We start from the raw sequence: 15,774 nt of genomic DNA on the forward strand, positions 1-15,774 counted from the left end.
TGGCTTCGTTTTTGCTGGACAATTAATCTTCCAAAATGCTCGGCAATCGAATGACTTGTGTAGTTTACTGCGTCATTAACAAGTTCTGGTCTAATGGGATAATTGGTCAACATGCATTACACCAATAAGCAGTGCAGCACCCATGATTTGGTTTGCCCTTTAGTGCTAAACTGGCTCCCTTAGTTGGTGTGGTTTTTGCTGGATGAATAATCTTCCAATATGTGCGGCACTTGAATGATTTTTGTAGTTCACTGCAATGTTATAACTAGTTGTGCTCTAATGGGATATAATTGCTCTACATGCATTACATCAATAAACAGTGCAGAACTCATCCGTAGGAAAGGTATTGTTAAGCCCCCGATTGCAAAGGAAAAATGATTTTCTCTTTCTTTTGACCTCAACACTGGAGATTTTTTTGGTTGTGGGATGTCACCTGCTGCAAGTAGACTTCATTGTGGAGACTTCTTTGACGTCAACACTGGGTTACTTGGTTTGCATGAATCTGTTGATAGTGTTTTTTATTTCAATATTCTACCATATGTTCATCTAGAGAAGGATCGGGGACTTTTCAACAATTCACTGCCTGTGCCAAATGTTACAGAGATATCATCTTAATTTGGTGAGGTAGTGACCTGAATCAAATTCTTTTATGATGTATATCTTAGTGTCATAAGACATGGATACAACACAAGCAGTCATGTTGAAAATGTATCTTGTGTGATCTTTTTATATAAATTCTAATAGAGGCACGATAAAGGATGCCTAGCCTTTATAAAATTCCTGCTATTACCAAGTGTTCGGCTATGTCATTTTAATTTGTTGATGCATTCATTTGAATTCATGCAAATCGATGATAAGTCAGTATTCCTTCCTAATTAGTCGTTGATTTGAGGACCCCTCGTTTTTAGACCAAAAGTAAGCATAGCAACATCATCATTAAACAAAATGTGTTGCTACAGTAGCTAGCTTACCTTTGGCCAGAGAGATTTGCTTTTATATTTTTAAGGTAAACGGAATATGATCATTTATTGTTTCCAATGGCTGTGACGTGCAGTGTGTACGATAGTCAGTAATTAACAATGAGGAAATCTTCCTCGGATTTAACCTAGATCAATTTCGTTCCAGATTACCTAGATCAATCACATTCTAGATTTAACGCTTTTGGTTTTTTCAATGAAGACTTTCAAAAGAATCTTACTAAATGAGTAATGATCGTATGTTGTTGAAGTAACGAGGGTCTGTTGGGGAAAACTTTTCATGTCGAGGAAAGGATGACATGCATCTAATATATGTTTCCTCTCACACTAACGAGACTCACACAGCCTGTAACATTGCGTGCTGGGCTACTTATAGTAAGTGAGATGGACCTTAGATGTCTTTTCTTTGCCTAATTGGGTATTCTCCACGGGTCCTAGAGATGGTTTCGGGCCCTTTCCCCCTTCTTTCTAAGTTATATTATCTTTATTTAAAGGATTTACACCTTGTGAGAGATTGCACTGTTTCATGCTCTAGGATGGTATATGTACCTAAACAAGTCAATTCTGTGAGTGTTTTTCAGTATATCGACTTTATGAACTTGGCTATTGCTGAGATCCTTCTGTGGGAAGGTATTGTCAGTCAAGTGAGTTTTCAAACTTTAATTATTAGATGTTTTAAACAAATCTTTTTATGCTTTGGCTGACAATGGGGGACTCTATTACAGCACCAAAAAATATTGGTTTGAAATAATGTTTACCTATGAAATGTGGTGCAAAGAAAATGCGAGTAGCTATCTGGGCTCAGCGTCAGCACCCACTTTTTGTGGTAACAATAGAATTAACTCATCGCATCCTATGGCACTATGTAGAAATTGACATGAAGAGTATTTTTCCATTCATATAAAAAAGTCACTTGTATTGGTCTACTAGTCTTATCATAATTTTCCACCATATTTCCTCCGTCGTGAATTGAACTCATTTGATTAGAATGTTTCATTCTCTTTCCTTTTCTTCTCAGTGTTTCTGCATGTTTGTTTTGATTACAACATAATGTTTTTATTATAATCTTTTAAACAATTTGTGGTGGTTCATGGTTGACCCAGTCAACAGTGGTGGTAACCAAGTGAAAGTCCGATCTATTTTATTTTATTTTATTTTTATTTTTATTATTTTATTTTATGTCTTATTTCTTGGACCATGTTCTGTAGTTTCACTTTCACCACATTTTCTGTGAGATCGGCACTTAGGTTCAAATTCTATTCCCCCACCTATTATAATAATAATAAAAAGTAAATAACAAAACTAATATATATATATATATATATATTTTTTTTTTTGCATTTAGGGAAATATAAAAATAAAATTAGTGATGGCCAACATACCCTTAATTCGATCTTCTAAGGTGAGTTTACCAAAAAATCTTCTAAGGTGATGGCAAAGAACTTCCATAAAAGTATAAATTAGTGTAAGTAGTGTGCATCAAATCCGACTAAACAAAACCAATCAACCCAATTTAGCATGATGTCTTGATTTGGTTATTTGTGTGTTGGAATTGTTTTTTGAACCTTGTGTTAAATTTGGTTAGGATTTATAGTTTTTTCAACATATTTAGCTCAATTAGACCTAACATATATATAAGTATATTATACCATTCTGATAAAGTTTTTTTCCTAAACTAGTTTTAAAGAATCCCCTTTAACCCAAAATGTGATAATTTGTAAGACAATTTATGTGTATCAATTAAACAAGTCACATCACTCGTTTAAAAAGTCATTTGACTAAAAGTAAGTGGGCAATTCTTTCAAGTGCTGAATAGTGGATTAAAGGAAAATTCCACTAAGCATGTTTGAAGGTAAACCTTTTCCTTATTATCCTTATTTTAACCTTATTTTAGTTTGATTTTTCTTGATATTTTCAAAATTAGGTTTCAATAAATTTGAAAATTTGTTAGGATTATAGTAAAAATTAAATTAAAAAAAAAAAAAAAAAAAAAAAAAAAAAAAACTTTTACCAAGACATGAAACATAAGTACGATCATCAGCCCGACCTAATGGTTGAGTTAGGTTTTACAGACGATGGATTGAATTGACAATCCTCAATACGACAAAGCTGCATTCAATTCAACCCAAGATTCACACTCCAACATAAAGTGTTTTGCATGATGCCCATACGCTTACTTTGGAAGTCATAGAAAGGTAGGATCAGCAGGTCTTTGATTGGAAGAAATTCCTCTGTGTCACCAAACATATCCAAATGTACACTCTTTTTCTGATTGAAATAAATGCTGCCGTTTAATTCCAGCAAAAAACATAAAAATGCTGTCTTTTGAGACATCAAAACAACTAAAATAATGCATGAATAGCTACCTATCCTATTCTCTATATTCTGTTGCGTGTAATAATAAACGTGTTGAAACTACTCCGGCTCTGTCCTAGGTTTAAAGGTTTAACCTACTACAACTGTAGAATATATTACTATTATGGAATAAATGGTATCTCTCTCATTTATTAAAAACGTAAATTATAGTCTTACTAATTAGTTCTTACTTCATTTAAGATTTAACTTGGCCAATGTGTTATTATCAGTTTGTCACACTGCAATCCTTGGCCATTAAGGTATCGGCTGGGCACGGAATTGCCGTTTCTCTATTTCACATTGATAGTCGATTGTTAGTTACTTGTCAGTCACTATTAAAGCTTTTAATTTACTGGTCAGCAAACTTCTATTGGTTAATTAACTTTATATTTATGGTTTAGAATATAATAATTATTTAAAAATATAATAAAATTGGGACCGCCATTTCATTTGTAATTTTCCTGCTTTTTATTTAAGGGTCATGTTAATAGATGCCTTTAAAACAATTGTTAATAAACCATATTAGAAAAATTTTGATACAATTTTTATGAGAAATATAAAAAATGTCAATAACACATTAGTTATCTCAATAAAATGTTTCTAAAAATAGCTCTTTAAGAGCATTAGTTAACATTTCTCTTCATTTAAACATGGTATTAAGAACCTTTTAAGCAAGTGACTATTTCCTGTGTAATTCCATTGAGAATCCTTGCTCTTCTTCTTCTTCTTTTTTTTTTTTTTTTTTTTTTTTTTGCATTCATTCACAAATCTCTCTCTCTCTCTCTCTCTCTCTCTCATGTATATTAAAATAGAAGGCAAGCCTAAGTTCCTAACATATGCAAAACGTCATTTTTGTGTGTACACTGGTTAATCGATCTATTTCAATTATTATCATCATTTAGTGACATGTATTTGTCAATAATATGCATTAATGCTTTGGCCCTACGTGGAAATGAGTAAGGCAAGGACCAAGGTTTTGACTTTGATCATTAAAGTGGAATGAGGATTTATCATTTATCTATAGAGATTAGAGATATACAGCTCTACTCCTCTATAGGATCTCAGGGCCATCATTGCCAATACACAGCTCTTGCTCCCCCGTTTCTTTGGTTTTAAATTTAATTTTTTACCAAAATCTTCGAATGGCCTGTCTCATTTTCTTGCCTATTGGGCTTCTTTTTGTTCAATTTGGAGACTTCAACCCATTTCATCTATCTCTTTTTGGACATTTTTAGTCAAGACGTTGATAGACAAGTTTCCATTTGTTATTTGTGCCCTCTTTTGAGTCTTTTTAATAAAAATATCATCTTACCTATTAAAAAAAAAAAGAAAAAAAAAAAAGAAAAGATTAGAGACAAACCAATCAAGGGACTACGCTTGTGACCAAAAAAAGAAGTAATTATCTAGCAAGTAGCAAGTCAATTTGTCGAAAAACGTTGGCACATGAATCATGTATACTCAAAATTGTTGCAACATACTGTTTCGGACATGACAGTGAGCCTAAATTTATTTTTGGATCTACTATAACCTGTGCTGTGAACCATGTCTGCTCAGCTGTGGTGTGGATCCTACATAAGTTTGACCCGGAGTCTGCGCCAAAAATGAGATCTTGCTTGCCTCCTTAACCAATCTCCAAAACGAAAAAAGAAATATATTTTATGAAAGAGATTCTAAATTTCTAATATGAAATCCTAAATCAAAGCGTAAAATCTGCTATAAAAAAATGTCTCTTATTACATTTCCTTTTCTTCTTCTCTTTCACTAGGGACACTGCCAGTCTTCCATAAAAATTCATGGTCTGCACGTCTCTCTCTCTCTCTCTCTCTCTCTCTCATACGTTTTTTAATTGAATATAAAAAAATATATATATATATATATATATTATATATATTAAACAATACTTATTTAGATAAAATTAAAAATTTTTTGCTCATAAATAATACCAGAAGTGTATAAAAATTCATAAATAATAAAAAAAAAACAAAAAAAAAACTGTAATAAGCTAAAGTTTCATCACTTCCCAGCACACGCTAAGAAAAACTATATGAGCTATCAAGGGAAAAAAAAAAAAAAAGACAAAGCTATATGAGCTGGGTTTCCTAGCTTTAATTACTGTTGGTTTTCTTCTTGGGCTTCAAAGAAAGTCAACGACGTTAAAAATTTTAAACCTATACATACAGTGTTTCACCTAAGTTTGAGCCTTCAATCAGGCCTCTTCCTCTCTCTCTCTCTCTGTGAAATTCTACTCTAAATTTTGTTTGTACAATACAAAGGTTTTCAAATTTTGGGTGCAGTTGAGCCTTTTTCTTGGAAGTTTTAATCAAGATCCATATTTTTATAATAGAAAGAGAATTGAGAAGCATTATAAAGTTTGTTCCAGGAAAAAAATGGGATACTTAGAAAAATGTTGTTTTGGTAGAACTCATGCACTCCATGTTTTTTTTCTCTTCATTGTATTTTAGTTCATGTATGTGACCGAACAAAATACAAGCATGGAGCTAAAGAAAGTGAGGTAATTCTCTGCTATGTCCTCTGTTTGACTGTTTCTCTTATTCCCATTTCATTCTTAATGTAATTTGCTTAATGGGTTTTCAATTCCACAGGTTTTACAACGATGAAAAACAAAATCTACGATCTCCATGGGAAAAAAATGACACCCGGAAACATTTAGAAAAGCCTTTGCCAGTGTACAATGTCTCTGCAGCTTTGTTGAAACCAGAAGGTGGTGGTGTTGGTGTTGGCGATTTTAAAAACCAAAGTACTAATACAACTTCCACGTTTGGAAAGCTTAAGGTTTCCCCAGAGAATCATAAGCAATGGCATAGGCGAATTCTTGATCCTGGAAGTGATGTTGTCCTGCAATGGAACAGGATTTTCCTCTTTTTTTGTTTGGTAGCACTCTTTGTTGATCCACTTTTTTTCTACGTTCCAATGGTAGTGAACAATGCCAGTACTTTGTGTATGACAACTGATTTGAGACTGGGGATTGTGATAACGTGTTTTAGGACAATTGCTGATATATTTTACATGTTACATATAGTCATAAAGTCCCGGACAGCTTTTGTATCACCAAGTTCAAGAGTGTTTGGGAGGGGTGAGCTTGTCATGGATCCAAAGATGATTTTGAGGCGGTATTTAAGATCGGATTTCTTGGTAGATCTCATAGCTGCACTGCCTCTTCCTCAGGTACTGCAATTTGGTTTCCCTGTGATTCATGTGCCAACTGATTCTATGGTTTTGTAGGGGTTCAAAACAGGGAAAAAGAAAAACCAAAACAAATCTATCGTTTATTGAGGTTTATTTAGAATTTGGTTACTGAATTATAGTTAAGCAGATTGTAAAAGAAAATTATGTTTATCTCTTTATGTAATTGCGAAGTGATTCTACTAACAGAATGCAAAATTTCAAACATTATGTTACTAATTTGGATTGAAGTGGCTTTTTAACATTCCAAAATTTTTGTTCGCTGCTCAGGTTTGCTGTAGAATATGTTAGATGCATTGCGAAAAAAGTGATAAATTGGATTGCTATGGAAATCCTATAAGTTTACACAATAACCATGTGAAAACATGTATATTCTTAATTCTTGGAAACTTTCTTTTTGCTTTGCAGATTTTGATATGGTTCATTCTACCGGCAATTAAATCCTCACAAGCTCATAGTACTGACAATACCCTTGTACTGATTGTTCTGCTCCAATATATTCCCAGACTATATCTCATTTTCCCATTAAGTTCTCAGATTATCAAAGCCACTGGTGTCGTCACAAAAACTGCGTGGGCTGGGGCTGCATATAATCTCCTACTCTACATGTTAGCTAGTCATGTATGTAACTTTTCTCTGCTTATATTTGATAACCCAACATCCTATATCTTCTCAAGTATTCTGCAAAGATTTGACTTCTGTTCTTGTAGGTCTTAGGGGCATCATGGTATTTGCTGTCCATTGAACGGTATGCAACTTGCTGGAAATCTGAATGCAGAATGGAAGATAGCCCTATAAAATGTGTCCCTCGTTACTTGTCATGTGATACTTTGGATGACGATGATCGCAACAAATGGGAAAACAGCACTGCTGTGTTTAATAACTGCAATCCAAATAATTCTACCAGTTTCAATTATGGCCTATTTGCAAATGCCATGACAAATAATGTTGTCTCCTCAGTGTTTGTTGAGAAGTATTTCTATTGTCTGTGGTGGGGCTTACAGAACTTGAGGTATAATTCATGAACATGCTATGCTAATCATATTCACCACTTTTATTTCCAATTTAAAGGATGTTATGATACATGAGTGCCTCTGTAATCATCTGTGTTGACAGTTGAAGTTGATATTTATAACTCCTTATACTTAAGGGGAGGGCCTAATCAATTTGATCTTATTATATATACTATTCGTGAAATTTCAACTTCATTTTTTCCTCCCTCTTTTAATTGCATGTTTCTTCTTCTTCTTCTTCATCTTTTTCTCTTTTTTAATTGAGTTGCCACCTGATACCAAAGGGGAAGAGTTGCCAACCAATGCATAGAGAAAAATAAATGACATGTTTAAACTAATACTTTACCTCATTGTCACACGTCTCAGGCAAACTGAAAAACTCCTGTATCAAATCTTCCAACTCATGGATTTTTTGATCGACTAGTGGACTTTTTGCTAAAAATGTGAAGTATCTTGCACAAATAGTAGGTTTTTGCTTTGTTTCTGGATCTTATCTGTGCTTTAGATTGTCTATTACTTGAAAGTCTGCATTGGCAGCATAGTATGGTACTTAATGATATAAACTAATACTTACAACCAGCTTATAATGCTTATTTAGTGAAAAAAAAAAAATCACTACTTTATTCGAGTGGCTAATAGAAACAGGTGCCTTAAATGGCTTGTTCATTCAGAATTTTGATGTCTCTCTTTTGCTTCCTATATTTTTCAGTTCTTATGGCCAGAATTTAATGACAAGCACATTTATAGGGGAAACTTCTTTTGCCATACTCATTGCAATAATGGGACTGGTGTTGTTTGCCCATTTGATTGGAAATATGCAGGTATTCTTACACTGTTATTTACTGCAATTATCCTCTGTAACTGTTATGTTCATAATCAAAATTCAATTATTTTCCATAATAAAATTAATTTCTCTTTTTCTATTGGGTTGATACTTCTAAATGATTCATTGGACCTTTAAGAATAAGATTTTTATTTTTCCAAGGCCTCAATTTTCATTCCGATTGACTCCTAAATTCTGAGAACCTTTGCTTTCTTATGTCTTCTGCATTCATCAGTAGCCGAAGAGTAGAAAGCCGATCATTTGCTATCTTTGATAGTATGTAGAAGGAAACATATCTTTATAATCTCTATACTTGATAGGCTCTTTTAAGGTCCTTGAAAAGTACACTGTAGTGTAAACCTTTTTCAGCACTTCTGTGCAAAGTAATTCTTGGAGATGTCCTGGACATTCATAGAGGTATATTGGAATTCATTAGGGTGATGGTTTTGGAACTTAGAATTCCATTTGTTTACTAGTCTTGAACATCTCACTTATTAAAATTATAGTTAGTTTTAGTTCTCTTGTGTTGCAATAGATTCACATCAATCCCTTTAGATGTTATTTCTCAAGCACTGAGAAAAGTATATTTTATAGCTCATTTTCCAGACTTTCAATTTGTTGTAGACCTATCTGCAATCTATCACTGTGAGGCTTGAGGAGTGGAGGCTCAAGCGACGAGACACTGAGGCGTGGATGAGACATCGCCAACTCCCTCAGGATCTGCAAGAACGTGTCAGGCGATTTGTGCAGTACAAGTGGCTTGCAACTCGAGGAGTTGATGAAGAGTCAATCTTACGTGCCTTACCTCCAGATCTCCGTCGAGATATCCAACGCCACCTATGCTTGGACCTTGTTCGACGTGTAAGTTCTTGTACTAGATTATTTTACTTATGCTAAAATCAGCAAGCGACATGATTTGTCAAGGCAGATTCCATCCTTTGATAATGTATGTCACATATTTATGTAGTTAAACCCAGTAGCTGCGACTAATTATGTGCTCTTATCCTATGGATGGGTGTACTTTAAGATCTTTAAGAAGATTGATTATTCAAAACAAGCAATACAAACTTCCTTATACTGTGGACTTTTCTACCATTCTCTGCAGTAAAGAATGCATGAGTAGTTGATCTAGTTATGCATATCTTTCCCCTCCAAAATCAAGCATTTGCGTGTTGGGTGTGAGGATTATTGCTTAGTAAAAATTTTGTGCCAGTGCCCAAATCTTATGATCCTGCTGGTAGATATAAATGTAAACACTGGTATCATGTAGCTTATAACTTCATTGCCTATCCCATTTGTTAATTAAGGCCATGTCTTCAGGAGGGAATACTAGAAGCTGCTATTATTAATGTACCCAAGTGTGCATTGTGTTTGAACAGAACCTGGTATTTTGGTAGTACTCTTGTAGATACACCATGTAAATCAGCTTTTATGGAATACAAACTAAGAATTCTATTTTCCTTAGGAAGTAGGTACTGGATTTAACAGTTCAATGTTGGTTCCTGATTGCTATAAACCCTATCAATGCTTTGAGAAAGTCAAAGAGAAATTCTTCCACTTCCAGTTCATTCAGATTTAAAGAGAAATGCTTCTTATTCCCAACATTTGAAAACCATCCAACAAATTGAAGCAGTAATCTTTTTTTTTTTTTCCTTACATCAATAGTGTAGTTGAGCTTGTCTGTTTTTTCCAATTGCAGGTACCCTTTTTCTCACAGATGGATGATCAACTACTTGATGCTATTTGTGAGCGGTTGGTGTCATCCTTAAGCACTCAGGGCACCTGCATTGTTCGTGAAGGTGACCCTGTGACAGAGATGCTTTTTATAATCCGAGGGAGGCTAGAGAGCTCAACTACAAATGGAGGCCGGACAGGTTTCTTCAACTCAATTACTTTGAGACAAGGTGATTTTTGTGGGGAAGAGCTGCTTGCATGGGCATTGCTTCCAAAATCTACTGTCAACTTGCCTTCTTCTACAAGAACAGTTAGAGCCATTGTTGAAGTGGAAGCCTTTGCACTGCGAGCAGAAGATCTGAAATTTGTTGCCAATCAGTTTAGACGTCTCCATAGTAAGAAGTTACAGCATACTTTCCGATTTTATTCTCACCACTGGAGGACATGGGCTGCCTGCTTCATTCAGGTTGCTTGGCGTCGACACAAGAAGAGGATGACTGCAAAGAGCCTTAGCATGAAAGAGTCATTCTCATATAGTCTTGATGAGCAAGTAGCTAATGAAACAGAACAAGGTAAGGAAGAGCATTCTACATCATCTTCAACTAGTTTGCAAGCAAAGCAGAACCTAGGTGTCACAATATTGGCTTCAAGGTTTGCTGCAAACACACGGAGAGGAGCTCAGAAAATCAAGGATGTTGGATTGCCTAAGTTGCAAAAGCCTGAAGAGCCAGACTTCTCAATCGAACCAGAGGATGACTAGTTCAATTGTGTTAAATTAAATTTTATGAGGGCCAATGGTTATCATTGTCAAGGGTGAAGAAGATAACAAAGCTTCAAAAAAATCATCCAAAGGAAATTAAATTCTTCATATGGTAGGATAGGTTTAACACTCAGGTGTGATGTGTGATTGCATAAACTATATGCTAAATTGGTATTGCCCTTCCAAAAGCTGTATCAAACATGTATGATATATACTTTAGCATGTACTTATATTTAGCATGTCTTGTTAAAAGTAGGATCTTACCATAGTTTAAGCACATTTTACAGATGAAGGATTCAATGTGTGCCATAAAACTTGCAACTTATTGAGTTGTTCATTTCTAATCTTTGCATTTCTACAATCTTGGACACTGAAACTCCTAACATATAAGCCAACTGTGAACTACAAAGAAAATGACTTGCACATTCCAGTTGACGGTGACAACACGAATTTTTTATTGCTCAAAAGAGAAAAACCATCACCATCGTTGCACAAACTATAGAGCAAGGACTGTTTGACAACAGGGTCCGGCATAAATTAGTTTATCTTGAATACAAAAAAGTTTTCAAGTAGTTTTCCTCCTGACTCCATCTTCTCTCCTAGACTTAACAAAACTGAGTTTCTTTGATATCTTATGTTTGCCTCATCCAAAACTCTCTCTCTCTCTCTCTCTCTCTAGCAGGTTTAGGAATAGGCTTTATTCATTCAGGGATTATTATTTTATTGATTCTTTTTTTTTTTTTTTTTTTAAAAACTAAAACTATGATTGGTTAACTGAAAGTCTACATTTTTTTTTATTAATTACTCTAGTTCTGAACTTCTGATTATTTTATCCACCAGTAAATGATTCCAATTTTGTTAGGGCAGGAAGGCATCCAAGATATTAATTAAAAATAAATAAACAATTATTGCAATTTAAATAGAAATGAAAAAGACCTTAACTAAGATGGGCCGGGGCAGGGGAGTCGGACCCAGGCCCAACCCAAGCGTTTTATTCTCGAGAACAAGTCCACCTCCAATATTGGTGGGTGAGCCCATCTTGTAATTACATATTTTGGGCTTGATTCGGGTTAGCTTGTACGCTGGTAAGAAAATAATAGCTCCTCACATCCCTTAATCATCGTATGGAAATCACCACTTTAACAAGATTACAGTCCATGTAGATATTAAAATAAAATTTCTTTGCTTTAAACACCGAAGCAAAAAGAATATCAATAATCATGAATACATAAATAAAAGCAAATAAAAAATCATACGTTTAAGCTAAACAGACAAATAATACAACCGAAATTAAGCTAAAAAAGGAAGGAACAAGAAGCTAAAAAAGACCTATCCATCCAAACTAGTTTTTTTTTGAGAAAGCATCCAAACTAGTTGGGGGTGATTCCTAAATATAATTAAGCAGCACTAAACCCTTACTTTATCAACACAATTATAAAATTATGATTTTATGTATTAATTAATTTATATTAAAATATAAAGTATCCAATTGGGAACAGCTTATGTAACTAAAACTGAAAACTTTTTAATGAAAGTACTGTAAATAAAAATAATCAGTTAGCTAAATAGTATAGTAGGACTCATGAATAGTAATAAAAATAAGCTAAAATTGCTAATAAGATGAAATTTTCAGTTTGTCTCAAATGCACACTAAGTAGAGGAAAATGAGAGAATTAAATTAGGAGTATATGTCCACCCGCTCATATGATGCATGAGTCAATAAATAAAAGAATGTAAAGTAATAAAAACAAATACACATAACTTACAAGAAAATTGATAGTAATAAAAACCATTATAAGTTATGTGGTGAAAAACATGTAACTATCCCAATAAGGTACATGATAAAAGCGACATTTAACACTAAATTTTTGTTAAAACTAAAAAATAATTAAGAATATAAAGAATAAATTTTATTTATGATAAGAAAGAGGATACCGTTTTGATTATTATGTATGTGGAAATAATTATTTAATGTTGCAAATCTTAGGATTGTTAGACCTAAAACGCGAATTTCATGGATAAGAATCATAAGATAAGATGGCACCCATCAAATTTTTTGAATCGTTTTCATTTTCATAAAAATAATAATAACAATTAATAATGATCCTTTCTTTTCTTTTTTTTTTCTTTTTTTTGAGGAAGAAGACTACTAATATTATTAGCCATTATCGGTGAAAAGAATAGAATAAAAGTGAGGTGGGACATCTTCCATCCACACTAACAAACCTCTAACATGTCTAGCATGTAACCTTTATTTAAATTTAGTAATCAAGAAACTTATAACTTAATAGTATTGTCACATTTTAAATAGAAACATCCATATTTCGAATATTTCTCTTCACTTAAAATATATAAAATAAATGCAAAAAGAAAATTAAATGATCCCTTTTACGAAAATAGAAAGTTAAAAACCTAATCTATCTTCTATGATTCTATCACAATTTTATTGTCCATTTTTATAACGTAAATGCCTTCTTTTCTTTTCTTTTCTTTTTTACTTTTTTTGTGGGTAGAAGTAAAATGTTGTATACCTTTTAAGGTTTTTTACTTTTTTACATCATGTCTTGAAAATACATATTTTTTGCTGAATATCTTGAAAATACATATAGCCAACCTAAATATCATGCATGTCATGAAAGTACATACTATTCTAACAAATGATTGTTTGAAGGGTGAAAGTACCAACAAAAAAACAAGTGCATTACAAATTCACCCTGGATATGTCAAATCATTGAAAATTTTCTTACGTACTCTTTTACATGTAAGGATATGTCCAACTATAAGGTAACTTTAATTTCGACCAGATTATCTAAAAAAAAAAAAACTTTAATTTCGACCATCCTTTTTAAGAGTAGGTTATGAAGAGTCAGTTGTGAGAAGAAGAGATTGTATGCAACATGTTACAAATAACATGTATATATTTCAATAGTTATAATGAGAATAGGAGAATTTGAATAGTCACCTTCTTTAAAAATATCAAGAGGTGCTACTTGAAATATGTTAGAGATAATATTAATGTAGTTGTTGTGTAATGACCCAAGAGGTTCAACTCCATTTGGATACAACTTTTGTTTTTTTTAGAATACTAAGTATTTTTAACACACACAAACACGAGAAGAGGAGAGAAGGTTTTTTAAAGAAACTTATAGTAGTGTATATCCAAAAGAGCCTGGATACAACTTATTTTACTGAAAACTGAAAACATTCTAGCAAAATAATTTTTAAATGTGTGAATAATGCTGTGGGACCCATTTTTAATATTTTTTTTCTGAATAAAGTGGTTGTGGGTCCCGTGAACAGTGCACTTTGTCTCTGAAACGCATGAAAAAAAAGAAAAAAGAAAAGAGGAAAATGCTGAAAACACTGACGTGAAGGAAATAATTTGTATCCAAACCCAGATCTAATGTAAAGCCAGTCTAGGGCTAATCTTAGACATTGTAACTCCTATATATACCCTACTAGGGTTCTTTGTAAACATACTTCATCATATAATAATAATGTAGCCGATAGAACTCTATACCATAAACAAAGACTGTTTGACTAAATCACAACTACAGCAATAATAAATCACCTTATAGGTGAACAAAATTTTTTATAATCTTTTTTTACAATAGTTCATGTGATATGTTGTAATTGTTGTTAATAATAAAAATAATGTAAATAATATACTTATAAGAGCATCCACATTGGTGGAGCCATAAATTTAGTAATACGACTTTACAAAAAGCTACTTTATCTATCTTAACTTCTCATTTTACCCTTTTCCAAAAAAAAAAAAAAAACTTCTCAATTTATAAAACACCCAACATCTGTAGTTTTATTTTACCTTTCAATACAATAAAATAATATTAACAACACAATAAAATAATATATCCACTACAATAAAATAATATATTCACTACAAAGTAGTGTGAATACATTAATAAAATAAAATATTTAATATAAAGTAGTGTAAACACACAATTTAATAATACATTTTTCCTTTTTACCAATACGCTCCACGATAGTTGTGAAACCAAATTATTTGGTTTTGGCTCCACTAATGGAGAGAGTATTGCATATTTCGGAAACATGCATCCTTCCTCTCACACGTGTGGGCCCACCCCCTTGTGACTGTGGGAGGGAGGATGCATGTTTTTCGAAACATGTAGGATTTTCTCCCACTAATGTAATCATCAATTTGTATTTGGTGGCGCTAAAAATAGCAATATAACTTTTAGCACCACCAATACTAAAAGTCAACTGATGTCATTTCAATTACAACTTATTACAACACCAACTTTGTCAAAAAAATTTATACACCTAGCATTAATGTCACCTTACCTTAACCGAGTTGCCAGCTTAGCTGCCTTAGGTGTATTCCAAAGTGAATAAAATGAGATACTAAGGGCATAACAATTGGCTTGTCAAATCAAAGATTTTGTTAATCGGCAGTCCATGACAAACCTTTAATGGAGTGGACCATAGATGGATGTCAAGGACATGGGGTTAAATTGTACTTTGGCCATATTGCTAACCAGAAACCACCATATCTACAAAAGCCAGGATCAGCTTATGCCCTACAAAAGATTTTTTTTTTTTTTTTTTGGTGAAGCTACAAAAGATATTGGTCCTCTCAATTATGTATGTATAACCAACCCTATAATTCAAAAGTGAAAGTGTGTTTATGAACCAAAATCCTCAGCCAGCCACCCCTATAGTATATAAAGCTAAGCTTGGTTTCACCCATTTCTCCTGCCGACACTCTCTTTTCATCTAGATTTCAACTCAAAACTTGCACACGTGCACTGCAGAAGAAACAAAATAGTAATAGAATAGCAAAAAAGGGAGGTGAGTTTCAGCCACGTGTGTAGTGTATGTATCGTTATTCATGTATGTTTGCGAGAGAGGTAGGTAGAATAATTGTTTGTTATTTGAAATAACCAGGAAAAAAAAATGTACAGAAAGATGTTTTCATGTCTCACTCAC

The 15,774-nt window shown here is 33.2% G+C and overlaps 1 protein-coding gene across 1 annotated transcript; it reads left to right on the top strand.

The window, feature by feature from the left end:
- The first annotated feature begins 5,391 nt into the window (after nucleotides 1-5,391).
- Nucleotides 5,392-11,098, top strand: LOC111987343 (probable cyclic nucleotide-gated ion channel 14). The gene is made up of 7 exons (XM_024019047.2): nucleotides 5,392-5,844; nucleotides 5,936-6,518; nucleotides 6,945-7,157; nucleotides 7,247-7,548; nucleotides 8,259-8,370; nucleotides 8,997-9,233; nucleotides 10,072-11,098. Exons 1-7 carry the CDS (start codon nucleotides 5,798-5,800, stop codon nucleotides 10,804-10,806), a joined length of 2,229 nt encoding a protein of 742 aa, XP_023874815.1. The 5' UTR covers nucleotides 5,392-5,797; the 3' UTR covers nucleotides 10,807-11,098.
- The last annotated feature ends 4,676 nt before the right edge of the window (nucleotides 11,099-15,774 follow it).

Source organism: Quercus suber, unplaced genomic scaffold (assembly GCF_002906115.3).
Source record: "Quercus suber isolate HL8 unplaced genomic scaffold, Cork oak 2.0 scaffold_112, whole genome shotgun sequence".
In the NCBI taxonomy this organism is placed as follows: Eukaryota; Viridiplantae; Streptophyta; class Magnoliopsida; order Fagales; family Fagaceae; genus Quercus; species Quercus suber.